Source organism: Mus caroli, chromosome 6, assembly GCF_900094665.2.
Source record: "Mus caroli chromosome 6, CAROLI_EIJ_v1.1, whole genome shotgun sequence".
NCBI lineage: Eukaryota > Metazoa > Chordata > Mammalia > Rodentia > Muridae > Mus > Mus caroli.
The window spans coordinates 1583899-1601779 of record NC_034575.1 but is presented as its reverse complement, the minus strand read 5'-3'; the positions used below and the strand labels follow the sequence as shown (position 1 = coordinate 1601779).

The window sequence follows — 17881 nt, the reverse complement described above, 5'->3', positions numbered from 1 at the left end:
CATGGTGTGTCCTCACTGATAAGTGGATGTCAGCCAAAAATTACAAAACATCCAGGATACAATCCACAGAACTGTCTTCTTTCTACATCTTAGATTCACCTTAAGCCTGAATTGTGTGTGTGTGAATGTGTGTGTGTGTTTGTGTGAATGTGTGGTGTGTGTGTGTATGTGTGTGTGTGTGTGTGTGTGGTTTTTCTCCTTTCTAGTTTCCAGTTATTTTGCTTGAAAAGTATTCTTCAATCTGTTTGTTTGTTTTGCATCTATTGCTTTTAGACAAGTTCTTATGTATCCCATGATTAATTGCTTTAAAAAAATAAATCTACTACATCCCTTGTTAAATTCTTATAAATCATAAACTTCTGAGTGTTTTAATGTATTTAATTAAAACCAAAAAGAGTACAAGTGAAAATGGCCATAACAACCACATTGTAGGGTGTGGAGCAGGGAGTGAGGCTCAAGTCATCAAAACAATGAGTGAAGCTCATGGGCTCTTCCATGAAACTCACCAACAGTAGACCTTAAATATCAGTGCGCTACAACCTGGTCCCTTCCCTTTATCTTCCCCTCATTTGCTTACTTCATTTGCGTCATCTCTACTTGCTAGAACCGCCAGGTCAACAGGAGAGAGGTGATAACAATATTTTTGATTGAGCAACTTTAAACACATTTTTCATTTTAAAGGAATTCCTATGCATAGGAGTTTGACAGAAACATTTGTTAGTATCATGGTATCAAGTTAAGGAAGTTTTTTCATAGTTCAAATTGGATAAAACTTAATATAGATGGATATTATTAACAGCCCATCTTCATCTACTAAAATAATTATATTCATTTTTCTTTCAGTTAATATGTGGAATATGAATTTTTATGTTAAACCAACTTTGTGTTCTTTGCATAGGAGTAAATCATATTTTCAGTTATATTTCTGAATTTGTCAGGCTAAAATTTAATGTGAAATATTTAACTGTCCCTAGATTATCTAGGCTTTCAATATCTGAGTCCTGACATAATTTTTGAGCCAACTTATTTCCTTCTGAGGTACATATTTTAGAAAAAATTCAAGGGACGCATTGATGAAAAAATGCTCAGATTCAGCTTGTCTGAAATAATTTTTTTCCTTATTTTGTATTTTATTCATTTCTTCTTTTGAGACAACTTTTGCTGGTTTGCTCAGGCCAGCCTGAAACAACGTGTATCTCCTGGGAGCTGGGCTGTAGGTCCCAAGCTTCTTCCTTACTCTAAAGACACTGCTGCCGACAGGTGACAGGTGGACAGCTGATTTTCGCTCGATTTTTGAAGTTATTGTCCGGATATCTTCTGGTCTCCAGCTCAGCTGCTATCAGGCTTTACCACAATCTTTGCTTTGCTTTGCTTTGCTTTGTTTTTTTTGTTTTTGATTTTTATTTTTATTATTCTGCTTAGAAATATTTATACTTTCAAATCACCTGCTCTTTAACGCAGCAATCCTATAAACAAAGAAACAACACATCTGACAGTGCACTGTGCCACTATTGAGAAATCTTAACTTACTATCATATTCATTCACTCTAAACTCTGGCTTTCCTACTCAGGGAACTTTCCTTGTTTCCAGACCTAGTTGCTTATAAATAATCTAAGAGCAGTGCTGACTACAAAACGTCACATCACTTTCATCCATTCGGTACTTGGTTTGAGAAGACACACTTTGTACTCAAATATATTTCAGTCAGGTAATAAGGTTCCAAGAGAGAAAAAAACAAACAAACAAGAAACAAGTGGCCATCTGGGATTCTTATACTTGCAAGGTACTATGAAAACCAAACAAATAAAACTCCTTGTCATCTCAGGTCCCAGGCTGTCAAGACAGGGGGATCAAAAGTTTGAGCCTAGTCTAGGTTACACAGTGACACCCCGTTTCAAAACAAGACAAAAGCAATGAACAACCATAGAAAAAATTAAAAGGAAGGAAGACTGTTTTAATGAGAGACAATTCTTTGGCACAGTTGCCACTGAGTGAACTGTGTGAGCCCAGCTCCCAGGTTCCTTAGCAACCAGGACTTGTTTTTCTGTGTTCTTAGGAAGCTGAGACAATTGTCTGAGCTATGGTTTATAGTTGACTCTCTCCAGTATGACCATTGTTGAAACTTGCTGGTTAGAGAACACACAAGGTATAGAATACATTGGATATACTTCTCTTGATTAGGTCTTTGTCACATTCCATTGTTTCATGATATTTCTAGAAAGTTCAAGATAACAACACAGTTTAAGACAACTTTCATCCTCAGAGCTGCACAGGGATTGTTGTCAATGTTCCAGGGAGTGTCCGCTGTCCACACTACCACAGTGGTGGCTTGCGCTAAGTCCAGCTGGAGTTAGGCACTACTCCTAGTACTTAACTCAGATGTAATCCTTATATCAGCATTGTACAGTTTACTCTTTCACAGCTTTTCTACTTTTATAAGATAAGGTACTTCAAAATTATACTCAACAGCTAGAAGTCAGTACTGAAAGAAGGTGAGCGACTGAAGGAGCACACATAATTGTGTGATTCTCAGCGTACATGTCTGCATGTGTGTGTGTGGGAGGGTGAAGGTCAGAGGTCAATGGTGAGTGTCTTTCCAGACTAACCTCTCCTCCCATTGTTTGAGACAGAGTCTCTCACAGAACTGAGCTCACTCATTTGCCTGAAAGGTTGAATGAGCGCCAGGGACTTGCCTATCTTGGCTGGCTCCCAAGTGCTGAGGTCAACACTCCCAGAGTTTTACACAGGTGCTGGGGATCCCAAGTCTGGATCTCATGTTTGGGTAGCAGTTACTTTAGCCCCAGAGCCATTTCCCCAATATCAACTCTGAAGTGCTTTATAGGACTCTCCATATTTACAGTATGCAGAAGAGATAATGCAGTGTGTTCTAACCATGGATCCGCCACTGAGTAGGTAACTGTGAGAAATATTTGGCAGCAATGCCCATCCTTTACAGGGAGCTTTGAATTACTTTCCATCCCTATAGGCACCTCAGTTCCTGTTAAACCTCAAACCCGGTTACAAAGGCACAATGTTACACACCAATGCCATTCTTACTGGAAGCATCAATTAGGGAAAAAAGGTCACTTTGATCTTAGCCAACTGTTCTCCGAATTCCCTCTTCACCCTCCACATGTGTGCATGGTGTCTTAAGTTCTACATATGTCTCTCCCTTTCCCATTTCATCCGTCCATGGCTTTCTTTCAGTATGCTTACAGAGCATGCATAGGCCTTTTCTAAGAAATCAGACTCTACACATTTGAAGCTGTAAGAGTGTCATCATAAGAGCCATGAGCTATATATGTAGATGCTCAGGGTAAGATTAACCTCATACTCTACCGACAAGGCAAGAGAGGAGCATAGCCACAGATGTCACTAACACCCCAGAGTCTAGGGGTCAAGGAAGACAACTCATATAGACTGGTGTGACTGAGGTACTGAGCAATGACAGTATGGAAATATCATAGTTTTCACAGATGGAAAATAATATTTGACAAGTCTAAAATAGAGGGTATTTGAGATCTGTTAAAAATCTTACTTAGAAAATTATTAAATTTGTTTCCTATAGTTATAGAAAGAATAAAGTGTTAAAATATATTAAATAATGAATTTATATGCTTAAGTTTAGGCTTTAAATTTTTCAATTAATTAATAAAAGTTTATTTAATCACTGTGTCTCCCTGGCTGGCCACGGGAACTTGCTCTGTAGACAACACTGTCTTGGGACTCACACAGACTCTGCTTGCTTCTGCTCCTGGCCCCGACCCCTGGCGTTGGAATTAAAGCAGTGCATCACATTCCTAACCTTTTACCAACATTTTAATGAAATGCCTGCATTGCTTTAGTTTTGACAAAAAAACATACAAATAGTGTTAAAGGATAATTTAACTACGGTAAATTTTTGCAATTTAAAAACTGGGTTCATTCCTCAAAAATGCCCCAAGCTTTAATATTGAGAGTCCCCAACCTACCCAGTACTTGTCAAGAAGTTCTGACTTAGAACATGCATCACTGTGGAGGAATGGATGCTTTGGGTCCTTTCCTTCTCCCCTCCCCTCCCCTTCCCTCCCCTCCCAACCTCTCCTCTCCTCTTTCCTCCCTTCCCTTCCCTTCTCTCTCCTCTCCTCCCTTCCCCTGTCCTCCCCTCCCCTTCCCTCTCCGTCTCTCTCTCATTCTTTCATTTTCACTCTGTAGATCACTGAGCTACTTCAGAAGCTGTCTCAAGCCCCAACCACGCATGCTAAACCATTCCTCTAACCACACATGCTAAACCATTGCTCTAAGCCTCCAGAGCTGGGAAGCAGATGAGAACTGCACAGTCCTGGCAGGCTGCAGCTAATGGGTAGGCACCATAATGGCGACTGCCCTCACACAAGGTGGCAAGGGGCTTCCCATACTGAATGTGCTGTGTTGAGTCTGCAGCCTTGCTCCCTACATCTCTGCGTCTTTGGTGTTCCCTAGCAACAGAAGCAAAAGATCAATTTAGAAAAGTGCTTTCCAGAACATTCCATCTAGCCACTCACCAAGTCACTTTGGTTTATGTGATCAAGTGATTGAATTTCAGGGAGATTTGTCACTGGCTGTCATTGGCTGCAAAGCTTGAAGAACACGGCTTGATATGTACTACACTCTGTGCTGATGGACTCCACCTCCATCACAAGCAGGGACCACTTTCAAGTAGTATTAGTAGTCTCCACATCTCACTGTGAGCCGATAGTGTTGCTAGGAAAACTGATAATTATGTGTCAAAATGGCGGGTGCAGAACAGAAAAGGGGTTCAGAAGACATGAAAGGTTTTGATCCAAATCAGCATGCTCATAGTGCATTTGTTGATCTTCTGTAGTCAGATAATTTAATAAATACCATTAGTTATGTTTAACAAGACACTGATTTCCAAACGGAGAGAACTGAAAATAGAGCAAGGCTACGAGTTACTGATCCTAGCCTGTCCATACCACAGCAAGACCTCATGTTTATAATGAACTACAATTAAGCTTTAAACACTCAGAAAGGTCTAAAACCCCACACGGCTTGATTTCTGACCCTTCCCGTTAGACTCCCATCGTATGCCTTTCCAAGTATAAAAGCCATAGCTGCAGTAGCCAATAGCATTACTCAGCCTGCCTCCCAACCATGCGGCGCCGCGCTGCTGTGGTAGGCTGGAGAGGAGAGCACCCCCTCTAGATTCCGCTCAGTGAGGCCACTGCAGAGCAGTGGGGACACTGCTGAGACACAGCTCTCAGTGGTGTGCCAGTGAAGCACTTCCTTGCCAACTGCCTTGTGCATCCCTTATAAACTATCCCTTACTTAGGGACAACACAGCAGAAAGACATAAACCTAGTGAATGCATTCCAATCTTTACACACAAGCTTCATTTGTAAATAAACATTCTCAAGACTTTGCGCTTTCACTGATTAAGAAGTGACTTCTAAAGCTGATGCTAGGATAGCAACCATTGTTTCTTAGAGAATAATCTCTCTGGAAACTTCTGTGTGCCTATGTGTGTACATGTTTGTGTGCCAGTGTGTGCACATATATGTTGAGTTCAAGAGTTGACCACATCTGTTGTTCCTCAGGAAGAAATAACCTTATTTTATTTTTTTAAAAAAAGGTCTGTCAGGGAACCTGGAGTTTAGATTCAGCTCTCTTGGTTAGACTGCAGGTTCCAGAGACCCTCATCCTTCTGCTCCATCTCCTAGCACTGGGGTTATAGGTATGCACCTTGTCTATGGCAATTTACCTCAGTGCTGTGAATCTGAGCTGAGATCCTTATATAGAGTGGAGAACACTTTACCAACTGAGCCACTTCCCAGCCCGGGAAATATTTTAATAGAGAAATATGATGAAGAAAAGAAAGGAACAGCTCAAAATAATGAGTTTTGCTACCAGTAATGGGAGCAAGTTGTGGGCTCATTGCAATACTCCTCTCATAGGGCATTCTTCCTTCTCTCCCAGCAAGGCAACACAGACATGTGAAAAAAAGAAACGGAAAGTGCTGCCCCGTGAGCAGTTAGGTGCACACATTCTCTTCCATCTGTAATGCGTGGATGCACTGCTGACAATGAAGTGTTCACTTCAGATGCTCTACCCACACACTCTGGGTATGGGACACGAGTGCAGGAGAACAGGTAAGCGATGGGTGTGGACCATGGTTATGTTTGGTGCCATGTTTTCTCCTTACTGATTTTAGACAAGATGGCCATGGAAGCACAGGTAGGCCCCAAGATAAAAAACAGACGTGAAGGGAGCACCTTACCCAAGTGAGTCTGGAACACTAGAAACAGGCAGCCAGTTTTCTGATGCCAGAGCGACATATTTACTCTCAGGGTGGGGACTGGGCAAAATGAACTCTTACTTTTTATGCAGTTTACTAAATGCACTTATTTATGACACTTTAAGGTAATGCTTAGGTCTGCCTTTATCTGGAGCTTTGTCATTTACACTGAAGCATTTATGTTTGATACGAGCTGACATGACAGGCTCTTTTCCTTGACACTCATGGGAGGCAGTTTGAGCTCTGGAATCTCCAAGTCAGAGGAATAACTTAAGTCCTGCTTACACTGTCAGTAGCAAGGATGTTTTAGGTGAGGCTAGACCAACCTTGGCTCAAGCCGTCCTGACAGGATGTTTGCTTGACTTCCGCATTCTCCATAGTGTCTCCTTTCGAGACTTCCCCGGGAGATGGTCTTCTCTCAAAGATGTTGTTGTTGTTGTTAACCTGGGTCCCGTTTTGCTTTAGTAGTCTGAACACCTCAGCCTCCAAATCTCTAATCTAGAAAACAAAAATCCACTCATAAATTGGCTATCCTGCACTCCTCTGGGCAGAGCTGCCTCACCATTAGTGACTGCGAGAACTTCACTCACCCGAACTTGCAGGCCTTGGACTTCAACCAGGTGAGCCTTTTCCACCTCCTCCAGCTTCTTTCTTTCTACTTCCTGTCTCTTGATGAAATCGATCTCTCTAAAGAAGAAAATAAGAGGCTCAATTGTAGAAAACTTTCAAGAAGTGCGGAAGTGTGGAAATTCTTTCAGAAGCACTCAAGTACACAGCGGGATAAACACTTGAGAGCTGTTTAAATAAATGAATCTCAAATGTAGTTAGTGAGAAAGTTTATGGCAACTAGTGAAAAGACATCCTTAATGATTTAATCACAAGTACAGAAAGTATTTTGATTTTTCTCAGCATGCTGTGCACCTACAGCTCATGGGCACAGGAGTTATGGCACGAATGACTCTGTGGGGAAGTTAATGGTGATAGCCTCCTGTCAGCAGAAATGATTTTATATTTCTAATGAGTTACTTAGAGAGAAACCAGCGGAGGGGCATAGAGACAACTGTCACACTTTCACGGGTAATACAGAAGAAGGGGACACTCGTCCATTCTGAAAGCCAACCTGGTCATTTCTTATATCTAGATACAGTGTTGTTAGCAGGAACTTGCAATGGTGATGCATTGAGTTCATAATAACAAAGAACAATCATCGTCTCCCAAATGATTTCTTATGGCTAGTTGTTTCAGCTATTAAAATGTTACTTCTAAGACAGGAAAGAAACAAGATGATGCACATACACATTTAGCTTCTAAGGCTTGTCCTAGAAAACCACAAAAGGTGCTGGTGTTTGGTCTAGTGAGTCAGGAATAATTCATGAGAATCCCTCTGGGCATGCTCAGTAACGTCAAACCCAGGAGTCGGAGAGGAAGATGCACAGCTCAGAAAAGAGCTACTGAAATTTCACAGCAGGGCGTGGCGAGGGTGTGCCTTAGTGTGGTGACCTGGTGCCCTGAGAGTCGTACTGAGCAGGTCGTGTGGAGGCCTTGTAGGTCAGTGTCCACACTGCCTGTAGAGGCAAGGTCTGTGGAAACTGATTTTAAGAACACAGACAGACTTTTCTGCATGTAGCATGCCCAACTGTCAGCCAAGCATCCTGACTAACCTCAGCCACACTCCTGGCTCCTAAATCATAGAGATGCTTTCCAAAAGAATCAACAAGTCTCAATGCTATCAGACACTCAGGCGGAGTCAAACAGCAACACCGAAAATGTTCCCATGAGAAAAAGTTACTCCCTTAATCCACGATGGCTGTGATGTGACAAGGGCCAGCCCAGCCTGTCCTTCTGACCCCTCTGACTAGTGTGGGCGCCCTGGGGACAGCCTTCTCCTCGCACGCACGTGTTCGCTCACTTGAGAGTGCTTACTTTTGCTGAAAGTCTTTGATCAACTTCTTTGCTTTGTTGTACTTCTTCTCCAGGGCTTGGTACTGGCTCTGAGTCTCCTTGAGATGCTCATTCACCGTATGACATAATGTCTGAGCCTCGATCCAGTAGCTCTCCAACTTCAGCATCCTTTCTTTATTCTCTTCTATGTTCTGTTGCAGTTGGTTCTTTTCTAGTTCCCACCTTACTTTCTCATTTTCAGCTGCTTGAAGCTGGAGAAAACAAATGCCAAGGCAAAAATCATTTGGACGCAGCACCATCTCTCCACACTGTTCACTTCTTAAGATAAAACCTTATTGTTATATACAACCAGTCAGTCATCAAAACAGCTCGGGATGAGGAGAGCAACCGTTCTTTCCATGTCCATAGAGGATAAAACGGAAGGCTTGAAAAGAGAAATGATTTGCTCAAGGTTACCCATCTGATAAAAGACGAAACACAAATCTGACATGAACTCCCATGAACTCTTTGCTAGCATGTAGTTTGAATACTGCAAGCAGGAAACGGTGTCTAGCGCATCACTGATTAGGTCCACTAAATGTTGACACACTTTGTTTGAAAGCACGTTAAATAAAGTGTAGGACAGGAAGTTGATGATTAATTAAGAAGGCAGCGGGGGTGGGGAAGGAGCAGAAGCAAAGGCACTAATGGTGAGGAAGGGACTTAGCTTATGGGTTGTTTTCCTCAACACGTGGGCACGCGGTTCAGGTGTCTAAGAGTCTGAGTCACCACCTGTGTCTTGGGTGGTGGTGACTCAGGTGCCCTGAGAGTCAGAGGGCACCTGCGCTCTCACCACTCTGCATCCTTGCAATGCCTCCCTCGTGGGCATCCTCATCCTTTGAGAGAGTCAGCTCCTGTTACTGCGCTTTTAACCCTTTGCAGGATGTTACTAGGTTGCTGATTTCAACTGACATGGACACATTCTGTCACTCAGTGTATCACAGGGAGTGTTAAATACATCTACATCTTCTCAAACCTTACTTTATACTGTGTATAAAAGACAGGGAAAAAATAAAGGTATTAACGGTTGTCCTGTTAATTTAAATCCCTCCAACAGATCAGAAAGACAGCCTTGTGTAGTTTCTGTCTCTGGAAGTTCTTAGAAACACGGAGTGCAGTTTTTTCCTGGGCCTCTTGGTTGTAGAGTCCAGGAAAGAGGAAGCTGGCCCAGCCTTGCTCTTAATACAGAACTCTGACACTGAGTTTCAGATGAGGGTTTAAACTGCACTGACAACCACGTTCTCTTCACCTTGCTGCTCTGTCTACCCTCTCTACTTACAAAGTTAGCAAGGTTCAAATGACATTCCCAGTCTATATAGCACTGAACAAATGGAGATACACATCCACACAAATGTACACATTTATATGTCACAAGAATAGTTTTGTGAAAAGTATTTTACTAAATACATGTGGACAAGAGGTTACAAAGTAAAGATTAGTCCCGAACACTGAAGAAGAAATCTATTTAACATCGATAATAATCACATGTTTTCAAGTGTTATCATACACCAATCTAAAAGGAAAATATAAAATAGTAATTTGTAGACTTTTCTAAATTAATTCTTCATAGTCAAATGCCTAAGCCCGTCTATGGGAGCATTTATAAACACGGGGGCTCTTTTCCCTATTTGTAACCAACAGTTTATAAGATCTGCTTTTTAAAGTCAAGAAACAGTTTTCAGATAAAAAGGGCTTGGTTTTTACAGCATCTTTAATGAATGCTTTATGGCAGTTGTTTAGGTAGCAGCCCTGCTAGCTTAAAACTTAAAATTCACGGTGCGCCGCTGACACCGTGAAGGATGCTGAAACAAGCTTTGACTAGAGAACTCCAGAGTGTATTAGTCAGGAATGCCACTTAACCAAAGTAGCCAGCTAACTCATCTCCACTTAACCAGCTAACTCATCTCCATTTAACCAGCTAACTCATCCCCATTTAACCAGCTAACTCATCTCCATTTAAAACACATGGAAAACCCAAAGCAAGTATTCACTGTGAATCAGAAAACAGATCACTCGACGTAGGCAATAATTATTTTGTAATCTTAAAAAGACTACGGCAACAATACAGCATCATTTGAAAGCAACTGAAGATATTTTTAAGTCTCTGAAAACATACATTTGATAGAAATGAACAACAATAGCTAGAACTGTATCTTGTACAAGAATTTTACAGTTTACTTTGATGTCTCACTATTTCATAGAGATTAAAAATATTTTCTTTTATTAATATTTTTTCTCTTCAACAAATTTAAATAATGTGAACTTATTATATCTCAAGATTTCCAGTAGCGCCTGAATCTAAATTAATTACACAATGCATAGAATGAGCTCATAATCTTCACTTCTTAGACATGGGAAGTTTTTTCTAAAAAGAAATTAATGTTCCACATTAAAACAATACATTGCTTCCAGTAAATTAGTTGAAATTATTATAAGGTAAATGACAGAAAGGAGATTTGCTATACCAGCTTATATTTTAAAAATTAATACACAGTTCAGATGCTTGAGCCATTAAAAATATTAATTTTGAAGAAATTTCAGAGAGACTAAACAGTATAAATCTACTTAAAATACCAAGTGCCCTGTGGCCTTCTCTGGTTATGTGCGGATATGCTCAGTCTCAAGACAGGTCCATCGATGTACTTAAGGTTGGAAATGACCCTCTCATGGAAATACGCTCTCAAGTGCACGGGAGCACATCCGTTACTCCCAGAGAATCTGAAGTTTAAAGAGTACAATCCAAACACCACGGAGCGGTGCTTACCTTGGTCTTCAATTTTTGAATCTCTGCTTCTGTAACTGCATGTTTGATTTGCAACTGAAAATTGAAAAGAAAAACATCTCAACTAAGAGTGTTTCTATATTTTTAAAGACTCAGCAGCGAGAAGAATATCTTATGACACAATTAAAAAATGCTCAGGACCCTGCTGCATTGCAGCAGGTTGTAATTACAAATGTCTAGCATGTAAAATGACTCAGTGGGGGCAAACTAATTAAACATAAGGTTTATGACTCACGGTCCCTAATATCCGATTAAGTTACCAGTTTAATTGCTAAGGGGCCAAAGAAAAGAAAACTCATTTCTTGGCCTCTGCAGCTCTGCCTTTACGATCTGACCGTCCAGGAGCTGTTTCCTTCCTGAGGCTCGCCCACAGAATGGCTTGAGCCAGCCAGTCAACAGGCCTCGCACAGTGTGAAGAGTCATTCCCACATCGTGCAGAAAGGTGGCGCTGTGGCTCTGTGAGTCGCTCTCACATTCCGCAGAGCAGCTCTGCAGCAGAGGAAGGGGTGGGATGCAGTGGCACAGAAATCTCCGGTTTGTTTTCCGTTTGTGTTCCTTTTTAACCGCAGGAAAGGTACAGATTCAAATTTCTGCCTTCCAAAAGATCTACCTGTATAAAGACTCCAACCCCCAAAGCATTTTCTTTACAACACAATAGTCGTCTTTGCTATTTGTTTGCTTTACTCTCCTCTCCACCCCCCCCCCCCCCCCCCCCGCCACCCCCCGCACCCTCTCCCCCACCAACGACTGTTTTCCTTCTAGGGGTCATTCATTTCTTTAAGGGCTAAACACCCTTGAATTTAAGGAAAACAGTTTACAGGTTCACAATTTGTTCTCTGGATGTTTGTGATGGGAAGGATGTTTCTGAAATTCCCAATTCTCACGGTTTTATCGATCCAAACAGCCCACTGGAGGGTCTGGGGAGGGAGAAACTCTGCAGCCAAGCCCATGAACATTTTCTGCTATGCAGCTGAGCTAAGCCACTAAGTGATGTATGTGGCACTGTTTCTTTTGGTTATATTGAATCCTAAATTGGTTTGCCACAAAATTACTGAAGACCACCATCTCCCCTACCTGTTTTTTTTTTTGTTTTTTTTTTTCCAAAGTACTTTGGAGTTAGGACTGTACCGAACCTGGGTTTCTTGGTTTTATGCCATAATCTTAGTGGTCCGTCTCACTCAGATGCCATTAGCAGATACCCAAAGTGTGAGTGTGCCAGGCAAGGAAGCTCCACCGAGCTTCCTCAGTGGAGAATACTGGCAGAGGTCTGCCTTTTGTGCTCACCAGAAATCCCGATCCCTTAGTGAGTACAGCGATGTGGGGAAACTGAGGCTCAGAGCAAATGATCAACCCAACTGTACAAAAAAACAACACTAGAACTGGATTAGATCTTGGATATCTAGGTTCTGATCTTGTGCCATTTCTCTAAAAAATTAAAAATGAACTTTATAAGCATCTACTGAGGGGCTCTAGGCAAGATGCTGTAAAGATAACATCCCCCCCCTCTCAAATAAACAGCCATGATAACCTGCCACTCAAGAATAAAGCCACAGAAGAATATTCTTTAATATACAACATTGAAATGTATATACAACCACAAGGAATTATTTTCCAGAGGTATTATACTCAGAAAATAAAGCAAATTCATATGCCTGGATGATTTTTTCCCATCCATTACTAACAAAAATATCTACTCTGTTGTTTTAACTAATCTGATAATCTGAAAAGCTAGCCTGCTCAAATTCATCACGCTTGCCCTGTGCGTGTGCTATGCAGCAGGAATACTGCGTAGCTCTCAATGCACTTTCTTCCATGTAAAATGCACTTCCTCGTGGTCTATGCCATCCTCATCTCGACATCCAGTGAGATAATCCATATAAAGCATTTAAAGCACAATGGCTGACTGAGAATTATTTATCCATAAACTCAGCCGGGACCAGGAAGAATGAGCCGAAGCAGCCATCTCCCTCACCACTGTTACATAATGCCTGCAAACCTGATACGAAGACAGCAGAGGCAGAGGGATTGCTGCAAGTTCAAGGCCAGCCTGATCTACACAGTCAGTTCTAGGTCAATCAAAGCTCCACAGTTGGCACTCAGAAAAATGAAATTAGAAGTTTTGAGTAATCTACAAAGCCACGTCTGGCTCTATCCACAGGGCCGACTCTGCGGTAGGCACTGCTGGGCTATGGGCGGGGCCAGATGCCATTTCCTTGAGGATGAACCTGAACAGAGTGAAGCCTCTTTGAGGGGCTCTGGACTTCTCTACTCACACTACCAAAACCTCTGTCAGTTGCTTATCTGCACCTCAGTTTCCCAAATGAGAACTGAGAGGGTGGGACAGGAAGAGCTGCTGGTGTCACCCACATACTCCATTTGGGAGTTACTGAAAAATAAGCCAGGTATGTTTACCATGGTCAGTCTAGAAATTCATGGCACAAATATATTCCCCTTACGGGCTACGGACTAATTCAGTACCCTTAACTGTGCTTCAACCTATCTCAAGCATCTTTTTCTAATGGCTATACATATTAAGTTAGTTCCCTGACCTATGGTCAAACCTCTCAAGCAAGAATCTTTTCTTTATGGGTACACACCTTAGGGTATATACCCTGAACTGTGGACAAACCTAAGGGGAAATCTGAAATGGCCCACAAGGATCTCTGGTTAGCCTGATGCTCTGCTCTCATCAAGATGGGTAAGAGAAGGAGGCTCCTTAGCAGTGACGTGACGACAGCTGGCAAGAGCTTGATATTAAGAAAGCCACCTAATCATTCAGAGACAGGGACATGGAACGGAATGTGCACATCTGGACATCATTCAGAAGATAGTGACAGCGCAAGCGTAAGGTTTCCTCGGTTGACACAAGGCCTGAGATTACAGGTGTGTGATTATTTTCATCTTGGGTGCAATGTACACCTCAATGACTTTTTACATATCCATCACTAGTAATAGAAAGGTATGAAAATACACAAGATGAACTTCTTCAGCTTACAAAGTCAAACACAGTACACAAGACTTTAAACTGCTGAGCGAACAGCTGTCAAGGCCAGTTTGGAGAAATCACTGCCCATAGTTATATTAATGTGGAAGTTTTTACACTGGCAGAAAACTGCATGTTTTCCTTCAGCCCCCTGTATAACTGCAAATGGCTCTGGGAGTGAGCAGAGCAGGCCCTGCTCACGTCAGTGCTCAGGTGACAGAGACTCAGAGACACCACAAGGCATCCTGCAGCTTCTCCTGGGAGAATGAGGTGCAGGAGGGACAACCGCAGGCCTCACTTCCATACTTGCTCTTTTTCTGCTTGTCTAGCTGAAAGTGTTTCCCTGACTGCTAACATTTCTCACTCCTTTCTTATACAAACTCTGAGGTGCGCGTGATGATCACTACCCTGGATGAGGAATCATTCCCAGGCTCTGAGAATCGTGACACAGAATGTAAGCAGGCACACTGCCGGCATCCGCGCTTATTAATAAAACTCATGGATTCAAGGAGATGGCTCAGTGGTGAAAGTGCACACTATGGAAGCACAAGGAACTCCAGAATCCATGTACATGACCAAGAGTGGCATGTGCATGTGACCTGGCACTGAGCGGGGTGCGAACAGGAGGCTCCTGGGGCTCACAGGCCAGTCAGTGACAATTCCTGTTTCAAACAATAAGGTAAAGAGCCACAGAGGAAGGCACCCATTGTAGACCTTAGGCTTTCATGGGCGCATAGGTGAGCACCCCCACCACCCCACACAAAAAAGAAACAGGAAGTAGGAAAGAAATGTAGAATACGTTCAGTATTAAATTGGTATTTAGTTAATGACAGAAGATGCTGGGTATCTCATCACTGAGGCCACACCAACATGGCACAGTTAAAATGTGTCCTGATGACTTTCCGAGGCCAAGGTCAGCAGGTGATGTTAGAAGTACGGACAAAGAGAATTTGTTCCTGCTTGGCTTCATTAGCCTTTTTCTCTTACAGCCAGGCCAGAGACTCTTGGTCTTTGCCATCTTTTGTGTCCAAAGTAGCCAAGTCTGGCGGAGACACCTGCTTCACGGGGAAGAACGATGTGCTTTAACAAGTAATGAGGGAGCACAGCAAACATAGCATCGTTAGTAGAAGGTAGAAAGTATATTCATCTCAGCATCTCTCCAAACGATTGCAGGCCTGTGTCCTTAGCTGATGAGAACAAGCTCCATCATCTCCCAGTGTCTACCCTGGGAGTTCCCCAAAGACAAACGTTCAGTTCTACATTTGTGAGCAGAAAGTCTTACTACACACCCTGTAGCTGTACTGCTGAGTGTGGGCTCTGTTTATCGCTTTCAGTAAGATGAGCATGGAACGTACACGACAAACTGTAACTGAATCAAAATGTCTACGTATGACTACCAGAAAGGGGCAGGCAGAAGCCTCGTCAGCATCAACTGCAGCACTCTACTTAGCCTGTGCAGGTGTGGAAAATATTTTGGAAGCGAAAAATATTATCTTTGCAGGAGAGTTTTAAGAGTTCTCTAGAACCAGACATTTTCTATCAGATAAGAGCAACATTATCGGCTCTCGTGGCACCAGGGCAGCCTGTCTGGAATTCACACACAACTCTGAGAAATGGTTTCTGCACTGTGTAGACTTTTTTCTATCGTTTAGGCACTGGACTGAGGCCTGTTTTGTCTGCAGGGAGGTGGACCCCACTAATGGAGCTGGAGGTGTTTTTGAAGATATATGATGTTATTAAAATGTAGCAGTGGCAAATCTTTGCCATCTTTTTCTAAGCTTAATAGATGGTGCTTTGGTTTTGGTTGTTTTTTTTTTTCCCCCCCAACAAAGGTGGGTTTTATTTCAGGGAACTACATATGCAAAACAAGCTGCAATTAGCTGGTGGGGTTGTAACTCAACCTGGTCAGAAGGTCCCCACCAAGGGTGGTGAACTGAGCGCCGGGCACGTCTCTAACAAGGCTACTTGGAACTGATTCTCAGAATGTGGCTATTAATGAGCCACGTGTTGGTTACATCTCTCAGACTGTGATTACAGCTCCTTTAAAAATAAGTATCTGTTTACTACTAAAGAGGTAACAATTCACAGCTCCCACTTGTCAATGAACCTTCCACATAGATGGCTTTATTTATTCTCGAGTTTATTTTTCACAGACTTAAATCACACAATTTTTAGACTTTGGCTTCCCCTAACAACAAAAGCATATTTGTTTTCTCTGGTACTAGCAGTCCTGGCTACCAAAGCTGTGGTGGGGCTACCTCAGCCCTGTAAAGAGAGGCTCCACTCTGACTCAGCTTCCCACCCAGGAAGTCAGTCAGAACAACTTTCAATCCAAAGGGCAGAAACTAAAAAACAAAACGAACAAACAACAAACAAAAAGCCAAACCAAACCAAACTGTTCACAGGGACAGGAACTCAAGCTGTTTAGTGGCTAGGAAGATGTCTGGCTGGGTCAGAGTATTTGTTGCTTGCCTGTAAGGACCCGAGTCTGGATCTCCAGCACCCACATTAAAAACACTGAGCATAGTCAGTCACCAAGCACACACACCATTGCATAGGCCAGCAAGATTTTGTTGAAAGGACCCGATATAGCTGTCTCTTGTGAGGCTATGCCGGGGCCTGGCAAACACAGAAGTGGATGCTCACAGTCAGCTATTGGATGGAACACAGGGCCATCAATGGAGGAGCTAGAGAAAGTACCCAAGGAGCTAAAGGGGTCTGCAACACTATAGGTGGAACAACAATATGAACTAACCAGTACCCCCAGAGCTCGTGTCTCTAGCTGCATATATAGCAGAAGATGGCCTAGCCCGCCATCACTGGGAAGAAAGGCCCCTTGGTCGTGCAAACTTTATATGCCCCAGTACAGGGGAAACACCAGGGCCAAGAAGTGGGAGTGGGAGGGTAGGGGAGCAGGGGGAGGGGGGAGGGTATGGGGGACTTTTGGGATAGCATTTGAAATATAAATGAAGAAAATGCCTAATAAAAATTTGGAAAAATAAAAAAGACCCCCCCCCAAAAAAACAAAACAAAACAAAACAAAACACTGAGCATGGCCCGGCGGGCTCCCTGTGGTCCCAGTGCTCTGGCAGAGGAGGACATGAGACAGGACTCTTGGGATGTGCTGCTTGCTGACCCAGCTTCAGGGTTAGTGAGAGACCCCATCTCAAGGGAATGGCTGGGGTCGGGGTGGGTAACAGACAGAGCAGAGCACTGGATGTCCTCTGGGTTGTAAGCATGTGCATCTGTGCATACATGTGTGTATACAGCACACATACACTCACACACAAGCAAAACAAAAATCAAAACAAACACAGCTCAAATGTAAAGAGGAGGGAGAAGTCTATCTCAACCTAAAGTGCCAAGTGAGATAAAGTGCCTGGAAAGGAGCAGGTAGGGATTGACCAGGCAGTGAGCTCCAGGCTTCATTTGATGGCAGGACACATTCTGGCACCGCCCTTAGCGGCTGGAGAACCTTTCCATCCAGTGCAAAAGGTGGACAGCTTCTACTTTCCTGCCAGACTGAGACCTCAGGGCAGCGCCTCTCGCTTCCCTGGCATCTCACAATTTGCTCAGAGGCAACTGTCAGAGCCAGAAAGGAAGGCAGGGGGGTGGTGATCTGCTTTACCCATGGAGCTGTAGATCTCAGAGCAAAGAGAACGGGAGAGAGCTGCACTGCTCACCATGCCCAGCGGCCTTTGCTTTCTCCTCACAGTTCTTGGAATGAAATGGGGATCTTCAGATTTGTGATTACAGATGACACACTTGCTGAAGTTATGGGTCTCACTTTGAGACTTCAAAGTACTGAAGACAAAATAAGCAAATCCATGTGTCCATGGGTGCAGTTACCACCATGTGTCCATGGGTGCAGTTATCACCATGTGTCCATGGGTGCAGTTA

General features: G+C 42.9%; 1 protein-coding gene across 1 annotated transcript in view; it reads right to left on the bottom strand.

Moving 5' to 3' along the window:
• The window catches only part of Ppp1r9a (protein phosphatase 1 regulatory subunit 9A), a 255286-nt gene that overhangs the window by 37857 nt on the left and 199548 nt on the right, over positions 1 to 17881 (bottom strand). The window contains exons 9-12 of the mRNA XM_029478162.1: positions 10981 to 11034; positions 8199 to 8428; positions 6866 to 6962; positions 6602 to 6773 (exon numbers count right to left, since the gene is read on the bottom strand). Of these exons, the coding sequence (XP_029334022.1) occupies positions 6602 to 6773; positions 6866 to 6962; positions 8199 to 8428; positions 10981 to 11034 (553 nt within the window). The remainder of the gene's footprint in view (positions 1 to 6601; positions 6774 to 6865; positions 6963 to 8198; positions 8429 to 10980; positions 11035 to 17881) is intronic.